General features: G+C 36.7%; 1 protein-coding gene across 1 annotated transcript in view; it reads right to left on the bottom strand.

Annotated features, from left to right (window-relative positions):
- The window catches only part of COL19A1 (collagen type XIX alpha 1 chain), a 185,048-nt gene that overhangs the window by 90,796 nt on the left and 74,294 nt on the right, over window positions 1-19,958 (bottom strand). The window contains exons 10-13 of the mRNA XM_070738981.1: window positions 18,791-18,844; window positions 13,645-13,689; window positions 4,399-4,452; window positions 2,841-2,876 (exon numbers count right to left, since the gene is read on the bottom strand). Of these exons, the coding sequence (XP_070595082.1) occupies window positions 2,841-2,876; window positions 4,399-4,452; window positions 13,645-13,689; window positions 18,791-18,844 (189 nt within the window). The remainder of the gene's footprint in view (window positions 1-2,840; window positions 2,877-4,398; window positions 4,453-13,644; window positions 13,690-18,790; window positions 18,845-19,958) is intronic.

The raw sequence follows: 19,958 nt of genomic DNA, 5'->3' as shown, positions 1-19,958 counted from the left end.
ACAGACTTAACCCTTGGCTTCTGCTTAAGAATCTGGTGCCATCTGGATGAGTATTTTATAACTCCCCAAAGGGATAGGCCTACAGGAACGTAAAAATGGATGCTCATTTTCCCGGAGCACTAAAAGCTGTGGATCAAATGTCAAGAGGAATAGTTTTCATATACTTTATGAGAGAGATCACCCTACCACCTTCCTTCACCTGTCACTCTTGTGACATGACATCCACAGGCTTAAGCTCTGGATATCAGAAAGGAGAGAGAAGCTTAGCCAACTGTGTCATTTCAGAGAAAAGCCCCTTACTTCTTCTGCCAATTCAGCACCTTGACAAAACTGTGAAGATAAAGCTGTCATCCCTGAAGTTTAGTCATTGCATTGCTCTTGCGGGACGTGAGAACAACATCAACCATCTTAGACCATTATGTTGTTTTATTAGCATTATGTTATTTTAACGTTAGAGAAATTAATGTTTAAAGTCAAGATGTTATGCAAATTAAGTAAGGAATTACACTATCTTACAGCTATGTTCATGTGTCTCTATAATTTTTTAGGGCAATTCCAAATACTTTTCTTACAAAAAAGATGTCCGTTGAAACTTTTTCGATATTTCTCCATGCCCAAATAGAGAATAGATAAAGCCAACTCTTACCACATTTACAGGACCATTACATAAAGTTTAATTGACTTATTAGGATTGCTAAGTGACAATAAAAACAAAATTTTCTCCCTGATGTCCAAAATGTAACAGTAACTTCTTATAGCATTTAGATATGTATGCCACTTCATTGTGCTTTTATAGCCCTCTCTAAGCGGTTTACAGAATCAGCATATCGCCCCCAACATATTGCTCCTCATTCACCGACACAGACTTCAGAGGATAATCAGAACTGCAGAAAAAACAATTGCTGCCAACCTGCCTTCCATTGAGGACCTGCATACTGCACGAGTCAAAAAGAGGGCGTGGAAAATATTTACTGACCCCTCACATCCTGGACACAAATTGTTTCAACTCCTACCCTCAAAACGTCGCTACAGAGTACTGCACACCAAGACAACTAGACACAAGAACAGTTTTTTTCCGAACGCCATCACTCTACTAAACAAATAATTCCCTCAATGCTGTCAGACTTTCTACTAAATCTGAACTTCTATTCTACTAGTTTTTCTCATCATTCCTATCACCCATTTCCTCCCATGTTGACTGTATGACTGTAACTTGTTGCTTATATCCTAAGATTTTTATTAATATTGCTTCTTCATTGCTTATTTGACCCCTATGACAATCATTAACTGTTGTACCACATGATTCTTGACAAATGTATATTTTATTTTCTGTACGCTGAGAACATATGCACCAAGACAAATTCCTTGTGTGTCCAATCACACTTGGCCAATAAAAATTCTATTCTATTCTATTCTATTCTATTTTACCCACCTAGGAAGGATGGAAGGCTAAGTCAACCTTGAGCCGGTGGTGAGATTTGAACTGCTAATCTACAGCAAGAAAGTTAGCTGAAGTAGCCTGCAGTGTTGCACTCTAACCACTGTGCCACCCCAGTTCTTATTGGACCTCAGTTTTCAAAACTATGACTTTATGGAGGCAGGTTTCAAGCCCAGTGTTTGAAAAGCAATTTGGGAGGGAATGTAGGTTCTGATAAATAAAATGAATCTTAAATAAGGATATTACCAGACATCTGATAACTCTTTCATATTAGGTTATGATTGAGCAAGGACTGCCAGACTCCAATCTCAGTTTCCCATCTCATATTACATCTGTCATATCCAAAGTAATCCCCAATTTCTCTGCTCCAAAAGCACTGAGAGATAAATTTGGCTGCTTAGGGAAAATGCAGGATAGGGGATTGATTTTCTAGATCTTTGCAGGAGTGTCCATTCTCCATATGTCTAATTTTAACGCCATTGGGGAAATGATCATCTAAACCTGCTAAGGAAAAGGCACTTCAGTGTCATTTTGAACAATTACTGCATATTAAAAATGCTAAACAGAGTGACATACAGTGTTCCTTCGATTTCCGTGGGTGATGCGTTCCGAGACCGCCCGCGAAAGTCGAATTTCCGCGAAGTAGAGATGCAGAAATAAATACACCATTTTTGGCTATGGACAGTATCACAAGCCATCCCTTAACACTTTAAACCCCTAAATTACCATTTCCCATTCCCTTAACAACCATTTACTCACCATTATTACTGGTACTCACCATTGAATAAGACACTTAGTGATCCTGATATTTATAAATATAATAATAATAATTATTATTATTATTATTATTATTATTATTATTATTATTTATTAGATTTGTATGCCGCCCCTCTCCGTAGACTCCGTAATTATTTATTAACAATATTTTTTTTTGGTTATTTATTTGCAAAAATTATTAGTTTGGCGATGACATATGACATCATTGGTGGGAAAAACCATAGTATAGGAAAAAAAACCGTGAAGTATTTTTTAATTAATATTTTTTGAAAAACCGTGGTATAGGCTATTTGCAAAGTTCAAACCCGCGAAAATCGAGGGAACACTGTATTCTTTTTACGTTGTTTTGCAAGGCTTTGCATGACCTTATGTCACACAGTGAGATAGCCAGAATACTTCTGAAGAGAATGAAGGCAGACTGTGTTCAGCTGGGGGGGGGGAATGTAATGTTCCTCTCACAAATTTTATAGGTTTGTAATTCTGTTCTGTTCTATTCTATGTACATTTTGTGCAACTGAGGAAGTACGAATTTTATTTACGCAGGTAAATAATGGGGGGAAAAATCACGATATATATCTGCCAATATTTGGAAGATTCCTTCGTTGTTTTCAAATTAAGTACTTACTGCAAGAGTGGCAGGTCCTGGAGGTCCCATATCACCCTATAATATCAGGAAGGAAACAAAAAGTAACAATCTTGTATTATGCAATTTTTCAAAATGCCACTTCCCTTAAAATGCTTAACTTGAAATCTATGGTACACTCATTTGAACTACTTAATACAATACATATAGTCCATATTCAATTTACTTTAGGGAAATGTGATGATATGGTGAAAATTAAACTGCTGAACAGTTCAAAGTCAGCAACTATCTTCTGAGGGAGATTCGAGCTTATCCCTGGGTGGCTCATTTTTCATGATATTTTGGTAAAAAAATTCAAGGATTGGCTTATCTGCAGATAGGCTTCTACATGAATACATGTTTTAAATCTCTTTGGTCCCTTTTCTGAATTAATTTCTGTAACTGTTTCTAAAATGCCTGTCGTGAAACCTGGCTTGCATTTCTTCTACAATATTTTTGTACACTTTTTTTTATCATATCCTTCTATCTGAAGGTATTTTCCCCAAATTTGTATGTTTTTTGCAAGTAAATTTCATGCTTTATTGTACCCACTTGGCAAGGTGTATTTTTTAACCATTGTGTGTTTGTGAGAGAGAGAAGAGAGAGAGAGAGAGAGAGAGAAGGGGGGAGAGAAAGAGAGGGGGGCATTAGTAAATTCAGAGATGTGAGTCTGTCATCATGGAACAATGCCTCTGCTCATATATACTGCTGGGATACCCCATCCCTCAAAAAACAAACAAACACCTTGGATGGAGATGATGGAAGGGGAGGTAAAGAAGTAGTTGTAAAAGAGCAAAAGAGACTTAAACAAGATCTAAGTATTGCCCACAAGATCATATGCTGCAACGTCCTGCCTGTCGGCGACTACTTCAGCTTCAACCACAACAACACAAGAGCACACAACAGATTTAAACTTAATATTAACCACTCCAAACTTGACTGTAAAAAATATGACTTCAGTAACCGAGTTGTCGAAGCGTGGAACTCATAACCGGACTCCATAGTGTCATCCCCAAACCCCCAACACTTTACCCTTAGATTATCCACAGTTGACCTATCCAGATTCCTAAGAGGTCAGTAAGGGGCGAGTACAAGTGCACTAGAGTGCCTTCCATCCCCTGTCCTATTGCTCTCCTATACTTTTCTTCTATTCCTATATCTCTTCTTCTATTCTTTCATTGATATGTTCTATTCCTATAACTTCTCTTCTCTTCTTTCTTAGATATATTGTACTATGAGTATCTCCTCTATAACCTTCATCATGTATTTTACTATGTGTATACCCACTAAAACCCTAATTGTGTATTGGACAAAATCAACCAATCAATAAAAAATAAAAAATAAACAATTATCCTACTTAGGTAAACTCAGCAAGTAACATTTTCCAAGCAGTTGTTAATATTAAGACTCATGTTCAATGGCATCTACACTTGAGCACTGAATGCAGTCCCTTAGTATTTCTTCTTTGTTCTTTTATTGTCAACAATTTCTACTCTTCTTTTCATTACCCAGGTTTTTAATTTTCAGCTATATAAGTGTTCTCATGTGGACACATGCATACCTTTTCTCCCTTTGCACCAGTTATTCCACAATCGCCAACATCACCTTTTAAGCCCTACGGAAGAATGAAAAAAAAAAGATAAGGAACCATGTTTAATATGTATTAAATTCTGTAAATAAGAAGTATACTGGTTAGGTCCCCAGACTAGAAATTGGGAGACTGTAAATTCTAGTTCTGCCTTAGGCATGAGGTCAACTAGATTATCTTGGGACAATCCTTCTCTCTCAGCCGAAAGGAGAAGCAAGGACAAGCCACTTCCGAAAAGGTTAGTCCAGGCAGTTGCCAGGAGTCAACAGTGACTTTAAGGTGCATTCGCTTGCCTGTGTATGTATGCACATATGCGCACATACACACCCTTTTTCAAGTCAATCTCAACTCTTTTCAGCATGATGGTTATGTTTTCTTGGTAAATAAGAGTGGTTTGTCATTGTCTTCCATGTGTTTTCTTCAGTTTCCAACCTTATCTATAGGCCTGCCATTTTATGGATGTTTCTGACCCACATAGTAATCAAGTCTATTACTACCACAGATACGGTGAACAAGCACTAAGACATTATTTAATAAACCAATACACAATTACAAATACAGTGGTCCCTCGATTTTCGCGGGTTCGAACTTCGCGAAACTTCTATACCACGGTTTTTCAAAAATATTAATTAAAAAATACTTAGCTGTTTTTTCCCCTATACCATGGTTTTTCCCACCCGATGACGTCATATGTCATCGCCAAAGTTTCGTCCGCCTTTAATAAATATATTTTTTAATAAACTTTAATAAATAAACATGGTGAGTAATAATCTAAATGGTTGCTAAGGGAATGGGAAATTGCAATTTAGGGTTTTAAAGTGTTAAGGGAAGGCTTGTGATACTGTTCATAGCCAAAAATAGTGTATTTACTTCCGCATCTCTACTTCGCGGAAATTCGACTTTCGCGTGCGTTCTCGGAACGCATCCCCCGCAAAAATCGAGGGAACACTGTATAACCAAAATAAAACCTTGGAAATTAATATACAAATGCTATCAAAGTAGAACTGAATAAATTACTGATATAATGTAACAATATATATGAAAATATTATGACATTTAATGACAAATTCATCTGAGTTTGCTTTTATACTATTTTCTGTATTTATTTTTATTTTTGCAATGTTTTCTTTTCTTTTTTTTAAAGAAATAGAATGAAATTCATTCTGGAGACAACTCCTAACTGCGGGTTGTATCCAGCTTTTCATTCCCAGTTTTTAAAGAATTATTTTAAATATCATTTGTTTTTACATAAACAAAAAATCATAAATGAAAATACCTCTATACCTGCTGAAACAAACATGCAATTCTTAAAAGTAGACTCATTAAATTTGTCATCTATTTAAAGGTTTCCCTAAAATTACTACTTGGTTTTCATGACAAATTTGATTGAGAAAAAATGGATGTTAAGATAATAAGCAACATCTCTCCCATTGCAGGTAAGAAACTTTGAATTAGAAAGTGTTCAAAAAATTCATAATTGGACAACTTCAAGTTTTACGAAAATTACATTAATGCACCATTTAGAAGAAATAGTTACAGTACATTAGCATTTAAATAGCCATTTCAAATTAAATGACGGATTTTGATAAACCGGATTTCACATTTATGCTTATAAGCAATCAAAGAGTTAAAATCTAAAGCAATGATTTTTCTGTCTGAAGAAGACAGACCATGAAAAGAGAAATGAATGGGGGGGGGGGGATCTGCTTTAATGCCCATGCTTGAATAGCATAAATATAAATTACCCTATTCAGATTTCTGAATGGATTCAGATTTCCGACTGATTTTTTGTGGACTGTAAACAAAAATGGTTATGAGATTTCAGAAAGCAAATGGAATATGTATATAAACATACATATTTAACATGTTATTCCCTTTCAGGATGTGCAGTGTTATGCAGCGGACATGAAAGAAGTAAAGAAATGCTTAGAAAAATAAAACAGAAGAGTTGAAACTAATAAATACTAGCACGATTTATATACTTCTCCATACTTTTCTATCTTTGCAAAACATTCCTGCCTTCTCAACATCCATATGCTTCTTTGTTCTTTTCATAGATCATTTATCTCTTTCTGAGGTTCACATAAATTTGATTCCACCACTATTTTCTTGGACTGCTTCTTTGTCTCAAATCATTCACACTTTCTTCATAGATTTGTTAAGCAATTCATTTGGTATGATTAATTCAATGTTTCTTCCAATCCATGTTTACTCCACACTCATTCCTTCTTGACCTGATTTCTTATTTTACTATACAGTGGTACCTCTACTTAAGAACGCCTCTACTTAAGAACTTTTCTTTATTTTTCTAACAAAGTCCTTCCTTCCTCTGTCCCTCCATTCATTTCATTCTTCCTCCTTCCTTGTTCCCTCCATTTCTCCTTCCTTCCTTCCCTCCCTCCCTCCTTCCTTCCTTCTTTCCTTCCTTCCTTCCTTCTATATATCTATATCTATATCTACACCGCTCAAAAAAATAAAGGGAACACTTAGACAACACAATATAACTCCAAGTAAATCAAACTTCTCTGAAATCAAACTGTTCCTTTAGGAAGCAACACTGATTGACAATCAATTTCATTTTGTTGTCAGCACATATCTATCTATCTATCTATCTATCTATCTATCTATCTATCTATCTATCTATCTATCTCTCTCTCTATCTATCATCTACCTACCTACCTACCTACCTACCTATCTATATCTACAATACCTATCAACCAATTATCTGTCAACTATTATAAAAAAGAAATGTCACTGCAACAGGGTTGATTCATGATTATATGAGCAGAATACTTTTCCTGTTTTGATCTCCTATAATGGTACCTAACAAGAATGAACTTCACTGCAAGAATGGACAATACGCAACAGAATATGATCAAGAAGACTTAGCAAAACATGGGGGGGAAAGGTGTCAGACTTCTAGGTGTAAAAACTATGAAATTAAATGAAATAATTATATTGCATAATAGTATAGGAAATTCGTTTCTAAAGTATAAAGTGTCTGTTTGCCAAAGTACCGTTCAAATAAGATGTAAATAGTCTTATTCAGTGCTATGAATTATAACATTTACTGTAATTATATCTTGCCATTATTCCACATTCAGACTTGAGAACGTTCTCAAATGCACTGAATGGTTGGACTCTGCGCAGAATATAAAGGAGATGGTTTGTAAGGCACTTCAGGGTGAAAAAGCACTTCTTCTTGAAGCATTAAAACAGGCATTAAAACAGACCTGAGCACCCGCTCTGCTCGGCGGCTGCCTCATGGCGGCAGGACAGCCCTCCAGCCCAGCACTTTCCTGACTCACCAGGGCTCTTCTTGAGGCCGGAGGACGTCAATGCCAAGGCAGGCCTCAAGAAGAGCCCTGGTGAGTCGGGAAAGCGCCAGGCTGAAGGGCCGCCCTGCCGCTTTGGGGCAACCGCCGAGCAGAGCAGATGCTTTGGCCTTCCTCCAGCCCTCTAGCCTGGTGCTTTCCAGACTCACCAGGGCTCTTCTTGAGGCTGGCCTCGGTATTGGCACTCTCCAGGTTGGCGGCAGGCAAAATGCTACTGCTGAGGCTTGGCGTCCATGTTGTTCCCGCTGCAGCCCATCCTGGCCTCAGCCTCTTCAGCACCAGCACTGGCAGCGGCTCCCTTTCACCGCCTCCTTCGGTGTGCTCTTCCTTCCCCACCCCGCCCCACTGGCCCATCGCCACAGTCGGAGTCAACTTCAGGATGTTCTTGTTGTTATGCTTACCTCTGCCACTGATGGCCCTTCGGCTGCTGAGGGGGCCTGGCAAGCCGCCACCACCACCATCCTGCGAAAGCCAGAGGAGGTGGGGGAGAGGCCACCCCTCCTCCTCCCCCAGCCTTGGCTGACCCACCCCCTTCCCTTGTCCCAGCAGCGAGTCCCTCGCCCGCCTAGCTTGGGAGGGGCAGATCAGCTGTCGGGAAAGGAGAAACAGTGCCAATGGGAGCATTTTTTGAAGCTGTGCAGTCGCTTCTCCATAACACTCGCTCACATTTCCCAGATGGGAATATTCCCAGATGGGAAAATTAAAAATAAAGCACTCCTTTGCCTGGCCGCCCGGCCACCTCCAATAAAATAAAACACTTACCTGAGTGCCAGTCCTCCTTCTCTAACAAATGAAAATTTTTTAAAAGGGGTTTTGTAAATAGCTAAGGGCAGCCAACACAATCAGCCAAAACAAGTTCCCGGCTGCATACCACTCCCTCACACAGGACAGGAGTCTGTGCGTGCCAAGGCGAGGTGGGCAGGAATGATTGACAACCCAGCAAATCAGGAAGCTGCTGGCTCATCAATTTCCTGCACATGCACATATGATTTTTTGAAAAAAAAAAAATACCAGTGACTGATTGATGAGCCAGCGAATCAGGAAGCTTCTGGCTCATCAATCAATTTTCTGCACATGCGCAGAAGATTTTTTGAAAAAAAATGCCAGTGACCGGGGAATCTTGGAAGTAACTAACGTGGATTAGCTGGAGCTGCGCGCGCAGGTTCAATTATACTACCGGAACGGGGTTCCGCCCCGTTCCAGCTGGAGCCCACCCCTGCCTGTTCCTTACAACTAAAAAAACCTAAGCTAATTAAGTTATCACATTTTACTTTTTAAAAAAGGGCAGGGGAGGGGAGAGAAAATTAAAAACCATAGGAGAAAGAGAATTTCCAATTTCTTTTTTTAAGTGATTGCTTAACTAAATGGTCCAATTGTATAAATTTATTAAGCTGTTATTTCTTCATTAGGATTTTATGTACAATCACCCTTTACCTTGTGATTATCCACAAAGAAATTAAATAATATATATATATATATCAGCTTACATCCCTTCCAGGTATGCCATCTGTTCCTTTTTCTCCTTTTTCGCCCTAAAAGGAAAGCAAGCAAACACCAATTAACTTATGTGCGTAGAGAAAATATCTTCCTGGAGACCATTATATAAACTTTTAATTGAAACTTCCGCATAATTTATACTCATTACCTACAATACGAAGCTTTTAATTTTCACCAATTTAATTCTGCATATTTTTCTCATGGAATTAAAGTCAAGGAGTTAACAAAATGATTAGATAAAAACGCAGCTAAATTTTTTAATGGTGTTTTCACAGACTTGTAAAATATCTGTTTCCATCTTCCATGGCACCATTCTCACTTCTGATTAATAGGACTCCAGACCATACAAATAAATGGCACTAGAAGATCTTTTACTAATTCAACCAAAATGTATTCTGTGTAATCAAGAACCTTGAACTCCAGAAATGATAGCTGTGGAGCCATGTCTTATTCAAATGATCTTTCTTTTATATACATTCCAGCCTTTATTAGACAGTTCATTTAATTCTTACTAAAAGACAGTAATTCAAAACACATATATCAATGCCTTAAGACAGTGTTTTTCAACCAGTGTGCCGAGGCACACTAGTGTGCCGCAAGACATGGTCAGGCGTGCCGCGAAGAAGGAAGCTCAGGTTCCAATCTCGCAACTTTTTGCTTAGAGCAAGAGAGAGAGAGAGAGAGAGAAAGAGAGAGAAAGAAAGCAAGAGTGAGTGAGAGAGAGAGAGAGAAAATGAGAGGAAGGGGGAAAGAGCAAGAGAAATGAGCAAAAAGGGAGGAAATAAAGAAATGAGAAAATGATTGAGGCAGAGAATGAGAGGAAAGAGAGAGAAACAAAAGAGAGAGAGAAGTGACTCTTGATTTAAAGAATATGATAAAAAAGCACCCAAAGAATAAGAGAGAAAAAACCCCCAGCCCTCACTTAATTTTGGAAATGGTTCAAGAGTGTGTATACACACACACACACACAAGGGGGGAGGAGACAGGGATGGAAAAAAGAGAGGAGAGTGTCTTAGAGTGTCATTTTGTGTCATTTTGGTTGGTGGTGTGCCCCAGGATTTTGTAAATGTAAAAAATGTGCCGTGGCTCAAAAAAGGTTGAAAATCACTGCCTTAAGAGAAGGACATAATGTTCTTCTATGATAGTTTTGCCACATAATCCAAGTCCCCCCCCCCCCAAAGGTACTCACTAACCCAATATATGAAATACCACTCCCCAAGATACAACAATATGAAAAATTGGTATCTAGAAAGGTTTGCTTACTTGAGAATTCAGTGGATGACATTATATCTTAATAGTAAATCCATTTATTCAGTGAGACAATGGAAATTAAGTGTACTACCCTGTTTCCCCAAAAATAAGACGTACCCTGAAAGTAAGGCATGTCAGAGGTTTTGTAGAATTTGCTAATATAAGGCACCCCCCGAAAATAAGGCATAGTCAAGTTTACATATGATACGGTGGAAAAACATACAGTATTATTCAAAGCTGTTCATAGCGGTACCGTAATAATGTGGTGTCCCCTGCTGGCCCCTTCCATTACTTTGTACCGTCCAGTACAGCAGACACAGTGTCTCACCGCCATTACAGTCTCCACTACAGTGTGTAGACTGTAGTTCCTCTGGTGGCCGGAAGCTGCAATAGCGGGAGTATACTGTTGTACCATATAAGTACCGTCGTTTGTGTGTGTGGGTGCCATACTGACAGGTACCGTACCGTAATCAGTGTACCGTATGGTACACTTTCTTTGGGGGTGTCAGCTTTTCTGCCTGTGAATTTGTCTTATTTGAGAAATATTAAGGCACCCCCCAAAAATAAGACGTAGCACAACTTTTGGAGCAAAAATTAATATAAGGCAGTGTCTTATTTTTGGGGAAACACGATAGTACCATAGCCTAAGAATTCTTCAGCATGTATTGGGATGATCCAATGAAAAGATCATACTTAAGAACTGCATCAAACAGTGGGGGGGGGGGGGAATCCAAAATCTTAGCTGCTAGCTCTCTGAATAAGATTCTTATTTTGTGGGTCAATAGAGTGAGCCTGGACACCCAGATAATCAAGAAAGGTTGTATGGTTTGAATAAACACCATCCTACTAAGAGAGAAGATGGTCCCAAATTTAAGATGGCACACATAGAACGAAGAGTAGACAAAAAAAATAGAGACAAAAGCCCTGTGTAATTCCAACTTCTCCCCTTTGTCAACATCTTATACAACCCACTAAGTACCAGGTTTATGAAAAGTGCAAATTTATAAAACACCAATAGTAGTGATTTCTAAACATTTCAGACTGATGTACCGCAAATGTGGAATCATAGTTTTCTTTTTGAACCATCCAATGACTTCTATGTGAGAAAAATCAAGGGAAATGAGAACAATATGCTGGAGAAAAGAGCAGACTATCTTGGGATGTGGGGGGGGGGGGATCAGAGAACAACAAAAGAACTGTTAGAAGCTCCATGTGTCCAGTAAATATTGTGCATTTTCCTTCTTTCGTTTCATTCATTCTTCAAACAAATCCAGCCTCTCCTTGACTTTTTCTATATATAATTCATAGTTTAAAGATCAAAGTGAAACATCTTTCCATAATTTATTATTGCATTCCTATATTGTTGCGTAGTAAGAAATAATATAAACAATGCATTGTTCTCACAAAATATTTCTTTTTCCCTCCCTACTTCCAGTGTTGTACAAGTCACTCCATTTATTAATCGCACCAAGAAGATGCACTTTTACGTTAAATTCTCATAGTTCATATCTCATGTCACTTGTAATGCTGGTCTAAGCCATTGAATCTTCCCAAAGTCTACAAACAGGAAATAAAAGAAAGGGAAAAAGACACCTACTGACAATCTGATTATAACTAACAGATGGACCACTTGTCATTTTAGGTCTCTTTCAGGACCATAAAATTGGTATTTTCAAGATTATCAGTTTATACTATATATCAATTGGAACCATATTACTTGTAATACTCAGTATTTCCCTCCAGATGTTTAAATTTACTGGATTACTGAGCTGAAGACACAGGCCTTTCAGATTTTGTTCTGGTTTACAGACAGAATTCCAATAGCTAGGCATTCCAGCTTGGAGGAATCTTTGGATGTATTCATGAAATCTGGAAACATGTTCTCCCATTAATAAAATTGAAGTAAACCCTGAAAATAAAATATTAAGATGTACAGTGTTTTCTTTCCCCTTTACAGTCGCAAAAGGAGTGCAAGGCTCCGTCTACCCACCTGGATGCTGCCAGTTGGGTTTTTTACTCTGTGCATGCGCAAAGCATTCTGTGCATGTGCAGAGGGTAAAAGAACCCAAATGGCAGCATCTGGGCAGGTGAGTGGAGCGTCACGCTTCCTTCGCGACCAGTTCTCTCACAGGGACAAGCAAACTGGGAGCATTTTACCCCTGAAGTAAATTCTTGCAGTTATTTATCTAATGTATTGGACTTTTCGAAAATTGAAATCCTATGTTGACACAACTAATAAATAAGGATTTGTTTCCAAATAAACATGGAACAGACTTAGCCCCATGCTTTTCTCAACCAGAAGTAAAATCTTTTTAATCATTCCTTTTGATTTAGGAATGATTTCTGAGAGCAAAGGTGTTTATTGTATGCTGGTTTTCTTTCCCTATTTTATTTCAATTTGTATTTTCTCAAAATGTCATGGATAACATTATTGAGAATTGGAAAATCAATACTCTGCTTTAAAGCAATTGTGCTAGAAGTCATGTTCTTTTCTAGAAGTACAATCATGGATTTTATATTGATTGAATTATTATCAACTCCCTCCCCCCCCCCCCGGAGATTAGAATGGCCACCACCCTCCTTGTCTTTCGCAAATTACTCAAGACCCACCTTTATCGCCAGGCATGGTGGAACTAAGACATCTCCCCCATTCTTTTATATTTTATGTTTGGTATGTATGTGCTGTATGGTTTTAATTGTTGGGGTTTTATATATCTTTTTTTATTATTAAATTTGTTCTATTGCTCTATTGCCCTTTATTACTGTTGTGAGCCGCCCCGAGTCTTCGGAGAGGGGCGGCATACAAATCTACTAAAGTAAATAAATAAATAAATTTATCCAGAATATTTAAACTTGAACGTTCACTTTTCCACATCACTCTTATATTCTGGCATTTTAAAATCCATCTTTAGTTCCACAACATCTTTTTCCATATCGCTTTATAATCTAACATTTTAAAAACTCCAAATACACGATCAGATCAGTGTCAGTCTTTATTTCAACCAATAAAAACTATTGTTCTTCTATGTCCTTCAGTGATAGGTTGCTGCTGGTTCACCCCAGATTGGGCAAATAAAGTTGAAAATTATTACATAACATCAAGCAAAATCAATTTGCATAAGTCAGCATAATTTACCTTTTCTCCCAGTTCACCTTGGTTCCCTTTCAAGCCATGTTCACCCTACATTTGAGAGAAATATAAAAAGTCATTATTGTTTTTAAGTTGCCATGCAGTATTTAAAGTATTTATTCTGCTTAAAGATTGTTTTTAAACAATGACCAAATATACTTTTCATTCACAACAAAAGAGATAGACTTCTTTTCATCTCTTTTTTACTATCTTCATCTGGAAAAATGCTAAGGTTATATACGTTTTGCATCATTAAAACAGAACATTTCAAAACATAATTACTTTGAACAGAAAAAAAAATCAATTTTACAGAAATTTCACAGAAAGTTTTCGCTGAGTACCAGTAGATTGAATTGTACTTAGCATTTTTCAACATGCAACAAAAAATTGTTATATCTTCAGAACTTTCTACAACATTATACTTTTGAGAGAGAGCCCTTATCAATTAGCCCTGTTGTGGCTAATAATCTTTAGGAGTTCACCACTGCACTGAGCATATTCCTTTTGTTTTATCAAAATAATTTCATACATATAGCAAGTATAAAAACATAATTGAACATGATTGGTCACTATTGTGGTATTCATAGTGACAACATTATTGCAGTAGATAAACATTAAATGCCATTTCTATCAGCATATATTGCATTTTATAAATAATAGAATAGCTGAGTTTTAGGATTTTTACTTTATGCTAGGAATTTGGTAAAGTGTGCATCCAAGCTCTGTTTTCCATAAAAATTATTCATTATTCCAGATAAAAGGACTGCTTTTATAAGCACTAATGGCTTACAAAATGAAAGGTGTAGCTTTCTGATAAAAGTTAAATTAATATTTAAAAGATTAGTAAGCATTCAATAAAAATGCCTACATGTTGTATAAAGTTTCTTTAAAATAACCATTGGTAATATTATTAATTCTATAAAAACACACATGTTACTTTTAAATTAGCTTTCTACAATTGTTGAATTATAAATTCTCAATTTTCTAGTACGAATGTTGGCAATATTGGAATTCTGGGAGTCAAGGTTCAATGTACTGGAAGGCAGCAGACTTGCAATAGCAATAGCAATAGCATTTAGACTTATATACCGCTTCACAGTGCTGTACAGCCCTCTCTAAGCAGTTTACAGAGAGTCAGCATATTGCCCCCAACAATCTGGCTCCTCATTTTACTGACCTTAGAAGGATGGAAGGCTGAGTCAACCTTGAGCTTACTGAGATTCCATCTGCCAAACTGCTGGCAGCCAGTGATCAGCAGAAGTAGCTTGCAGTACTGTACTCTAACTACTGCGCCACCGAGGCTTAGTGCAAAGAGAGTAGCAAAAACTGCCAGCAAATTAGTTATTTTTATACTCTTCTTCTTAACAGATTTATTATAGTAAAAATAAATAGTGGGAAAACAAGGATGACTTTCAGTGGAAGATGATTTTATTGGGCACTTAAATTCTAGGAATAAGCTGTAGAAATACCGAAACTAGAAATATACCCCCTAAATTGAAAGAGCTTCCATACTACAATCCAATAGCATTTCACTATTTTCTTTCTTAGTAATTTTTTTAACAGAAAAAGAAAGAAAGAAAAAACACACAAAGATTTTCAATGAAAGATAGCAGAACCGTGTCCTTTGTAAAATTCTGTGAGGGAGGCAGAGAGATTTTACAATAAAAATCTCACCTGGAAGGCTATGCTGTCTTACTGATGTTATCACAACAAATAGAAACCTTTCTTTCTCTGGGATCTTAAGATGGACATTTTAACTTGAATGTATACAACTTCTACAAATAACAGAATGAAAAGTTATCTCTCATTGTTATTTGGACTACTGTAATCTGTTCATTAATATAAATAATTGCACAATAACTAGAAACTTTTACTTGACAAAACAGCAATATTAAATGTGATTTTACTTTTACAACTGCATTGAAAAAATGTCATATTTTATATAGAATGTGTAATTGGATTACTTGTGAATTTATTTATCTACTTATGATACTTAATCTTGCCATTAAGGAATGAAGGATGATATAAATAATAGTAAAATAAAGTAAATATAAATCTTATTTTACTATTGCTATGAATTTTTAAAATTTGCCTGAAACACAGGGACTTTAGTAAGACAACTGAACAAATTTAATGGCCAATTTTTACTCTGCTTATATAGCAGGTACTAGTTTTCTACCTGATACATAAAAATGTGAAGGAAATGGAAGGAAGAAATAAGAATGGAATCTCTAAAGGCTATAAATTGTCTTCACAGGAAAAGTATCCTTCGTGATAGCTACATCAATGATTAATATAGCTTGCTCCTATATTATAACAGATGATGCTATTTAAGTTTTAAAAAATCCAAATCTTTTTAATAAAACTGTGATATTGAAGATGGTAAAGATTTTGTTCATTGTGGATAAATCAGCTATGGCCTGATTTATTAAACTTTAATGGTAAAATTTGGGCATGAAATTACAAATTATTGATCCTGTGAAAACTGCTTTCGTATTGGCAGTACCAATGCCAGGATAGTATTAGATGTCCAAAAGTCATCTGAGATATACATTCATATAAACTGGAATTGGCAGAGGTGGCTGAAATTAGAAGAGGGTTTCAATTTGATGCCATGCAAATTGCTATAGAACATTTTGGCCAAATATAGATTTCCCCCTTTTTAAATTGGATTAGAATGTGATATTCTAAACCTTCAGCCAAAGTTATTAGAAATTAAATGATTAGAACTCATCCAAGATACCATTTATCTTATGCTAAATTTAATTTGAATTGGGATCTTTGGTTTATCTTATCAAGCAATCAGGATAGATTTTGAGCAAAAAACTAGTGGGAATTGAATCACATTTTTTAATTACATAGCACTAACAATGTTATACCATCAAAAAATCTGTCTCTGTTTTACATCCAAATAAATCTAGTGATGCAGTTAGACTGTGCACCATCACTTGCATGTTTATTGTAGAGAAGTCTTGTCCAGGATATTGATTTCAAGAAGCATTTATGGAACAGGTCACCAATAAATTTTATTCTCTGTTCATAGATAAATTTGAAGCAGTTGAATCTGGCTAGCCACATTTCTGGCATATAACCAGCAAAAATATAACTATAAAAATCTCACTGCTATCTGCTTGAAATACACACCACGTTTGTTTACTTGAAACCTATTTTACACCCCATTGCTGGATATAGATTTCAGGCTCTCCTCAAATTCATCGTAGCAAAATTGAGGACAAAAGCTTAAAGTGAAAGAAGTGAAGTTCTAGATATTAGAGAACATTTGTTAAGTTAAATGTTTGTTCTTCCTTAAATCTTGTCATGCTGCCTCACGGTAGTGAAGGTAGGAGTTCCTGGGAAGGATTATGAAGATCACTGAGTATGGCAACTTCCAGCACAGTTACCCAAAACATTAAGATCATCCCAGTTGCTCAGTTAAACCAAGCATGCATCGAAGGGCAGTGATAGTGAATGAAGATGATCACTTTAGTGACCAAAAAAAAATAAAAATTGATGCCAAAGCATTATCTCATAATGCAAGGGAGAAGAGATTAGTACATCACTCCTGAATTTAACTAAGAAAAGCACATTGGTTCATGATGTAGTACTGAATGAAGGACCTCTCTAGCTACAGAGTTTGGAATCATTCAGGCAGAGGCTTTTTCTATGATATTTATTTATTTATTTATTTATTTATTTATTTATTTATTTATTTATTTATTTATTTATTTATTTATTTATTTATTTATTTATTTATTTATTTATTTATTTATTTATTTATTTATTTATTTATTTATTTATTTATTTATTTATTTATTTATTTATTTATTTATTTATTTATTTATTTATTTATTTATTTATTTATTGTTAGAGTTGGAAGGGACCATGCGGGTCATCAAGTCCAACCCCCTGTCTAAGCAGGAACCCTATAGCATCCCAGCCAAATGGCAGTCCAATTTCTTCTTAAAAATGTCCAGAGTATTGGAGTTCACAACGTCCGCTGGTAGGTTGTTCCACTGCTTGATTGTTCTGACCGTCAGGAAGTTCTTCCTTATTTCCAGGTTGAATCTCTCCTTGGTCGGCTTCCAGCCGTTGTTCCTCGTCCAGCCCTCCAGTGCCCTGGAGAATAAAGTGATCTCCTCCTCTGTGGCAACCCCTCGTATACCTGTAGACTGCTATCATGTCCGCTCTGGCCCTCCTTTTTTCTAGGCTATCCATGCCCAGTTCCCGCAGGCTCTCTTCGTAAGTCTTGGTTTCTAGACCCCTGATCATTTTGGTTGCTCTTTTCTGCACCTTCTCCAGAGTTTCAATGTCTGTGGTGACCAGAAACAAATTCTGGATTTGGCAGAGTGGAATGGAAGTGATGAGGCTTTTGAATTTTGATATTGGAAAATATTCCTGAGAATATGATAGACAACCAAGAAAAGAGATAAATCAACTTGTGAGAGCTCCAACAATTAAACTTTCAAGAGGAGATTGGATTGCCATTTGTCTGAAATGGTGTAGGGACTCCTGCTTGAGTGAGGAGTTGGACTTGATGACCTACAAGGTCCCTTCCAGTAATCTAATCTAATCTAATCTAAATTTACAATTCTCTCTTGCACAAATGTTTTTCCCCAGCAATCTTGATTTTTCTTTTTTTAATGATTATGACGTTGTTTTAATTACTGATTGTATGCTGCCCAGAGTCACATTCAATGAAATGGGTGGCTACATACATTTGTTGAATGAATGAATGAATGAATGAATGAATGAATGAATGAATGGGCTCAGATTATCATATTTTGGACACATTATGTGAAGAACTCTTGAACATTGATAATGCTGAGGAAAATAGATGGAAAGCAAAAAAGAGAACAATCCAAAGAAAGGTGGATGGACTTGATTATGGGTTGATTAAAGGGCCAAGTCAGGAATAGATCATTCTAAAGAAGATTTACCTGTGAGGTTACTGTAAGTTGGCACCAACCTGGTGGTACATAATTATAAAAATCATGAATGTATTTTTAGTTTCCTCTTAGTTTACTTGCTATTTGATAATGTTAAATAAATAGTAATTACATATTTCCTGTATAAAATATTGTGGTAAGAAATGAAGATGTCTGCTATTCTGACAGCCAAATGCAAACTATGGACCCAAAGGTTATATATGTACCTTTTCACCAGAAGTACCAGGAACACCAGGAACACCAGTCAGACCGTCTTTTCCCTAAAACAAATGGTAAACTTCATCAACTCTTATTCATTGGTTATTGAAAAAAAGTATTGCAATATGAACAAATAAAAATAATTTTCACAATAAAAAAATGTTATAATTTCTTATTATTAAGGACTATCAATACTTTTAACTAAGAAGGTTAATGATCTTCATGTTTGCCAAATAGATAAAATATCTATTTATGACAGAATTTGGCCTGCTTTTCAAGACAAGCAATTCTGAATAAGAATTTGATAATTAATGCTCATTTGATAATCAGTCACTCATGTCCACTCATGAGGTTCAACTTCTGCAATGCTCTCTACATGGGGCTGCCTTTGAAGAGTGTCTGAAAAGTTCAAATCGTCCAGAATGCAAGCAGTTATGGGCCTTCCAAGGCACTCATATTTCTCCAGCACTCCGTGGACTGCATTGCCTGCCGATTGGTTTCCGGACGCAATTCAAAGTGTTGGTTATGACCTATAAAGCCCTACATGGCATCGGACCAGATTACTTGCCTTCTGCCACATGAGTCCCAGTGACCACTTAGGTCGGCCTTCTCCAGGTCCCGTCAACTAGACAATGTCATTTGGCAGGACTTAGGGGAAGAGCCTTCTCTGTGGGGGGCCCGGCCCTCTGGAATCAGCTCCCCCCAGAGATTTGCACCGCCCCCACCGTCCTCGCCTCTGTAAAAGTTTAAAGACCTATCTGTGCCACCAAGCTTGGGGCCATTAGACCCTAGCCTCCTGGCCGACGAGTGTAGTATGTCTTACTGTGTGAATGGGAATGAATGATTTTAAATGTTATTAGAGTTTTAAAAGTTTTTTAGCCATATTAATTGGATTTTTTAGATATGTATATTGTATATTGTTTTGATATGTTGTGAGCCACTCCGAGTCCTCAGAGAGGGGCGGCATATAAACAAACAAACAAACAAACAAACAAACAAACAAATAAACAAACAAACAAACAATTGAATTACTCAGCTTGCATTTCATAACATTTAACAATGTTTGCCCACTAAGTGAATCACATGTAGAGATGTTGAAAAAACAGTGCAGGACTCATTATGTGACTCTATGGGTATCCTCGATGAGGATGCCTTCCATTTATAATTCTCTGGTCT

This window comes from Erythrolamprus reginae, chromosome 1 (genome assembly GCF_031021105.1).
Source record: "Erythrolamprus reginae isolate rEryReg1 chromosome 1, rEryReg1.hap1, whole genome shotgun sequence".
In the NCBI taxonomy this organism is placed as follows: Eukaryota; Metazoa; Chordata; class Lepidosauria; order Squamata; family Dipsadidae; genus Erythrolamprus; species Erythrolamprus reginae.
The sequence above is the reverse complement of the archived record's forward strand: the minus strand, read 5'-3'. Positions and strand labels throughout refer to the sequence as shown.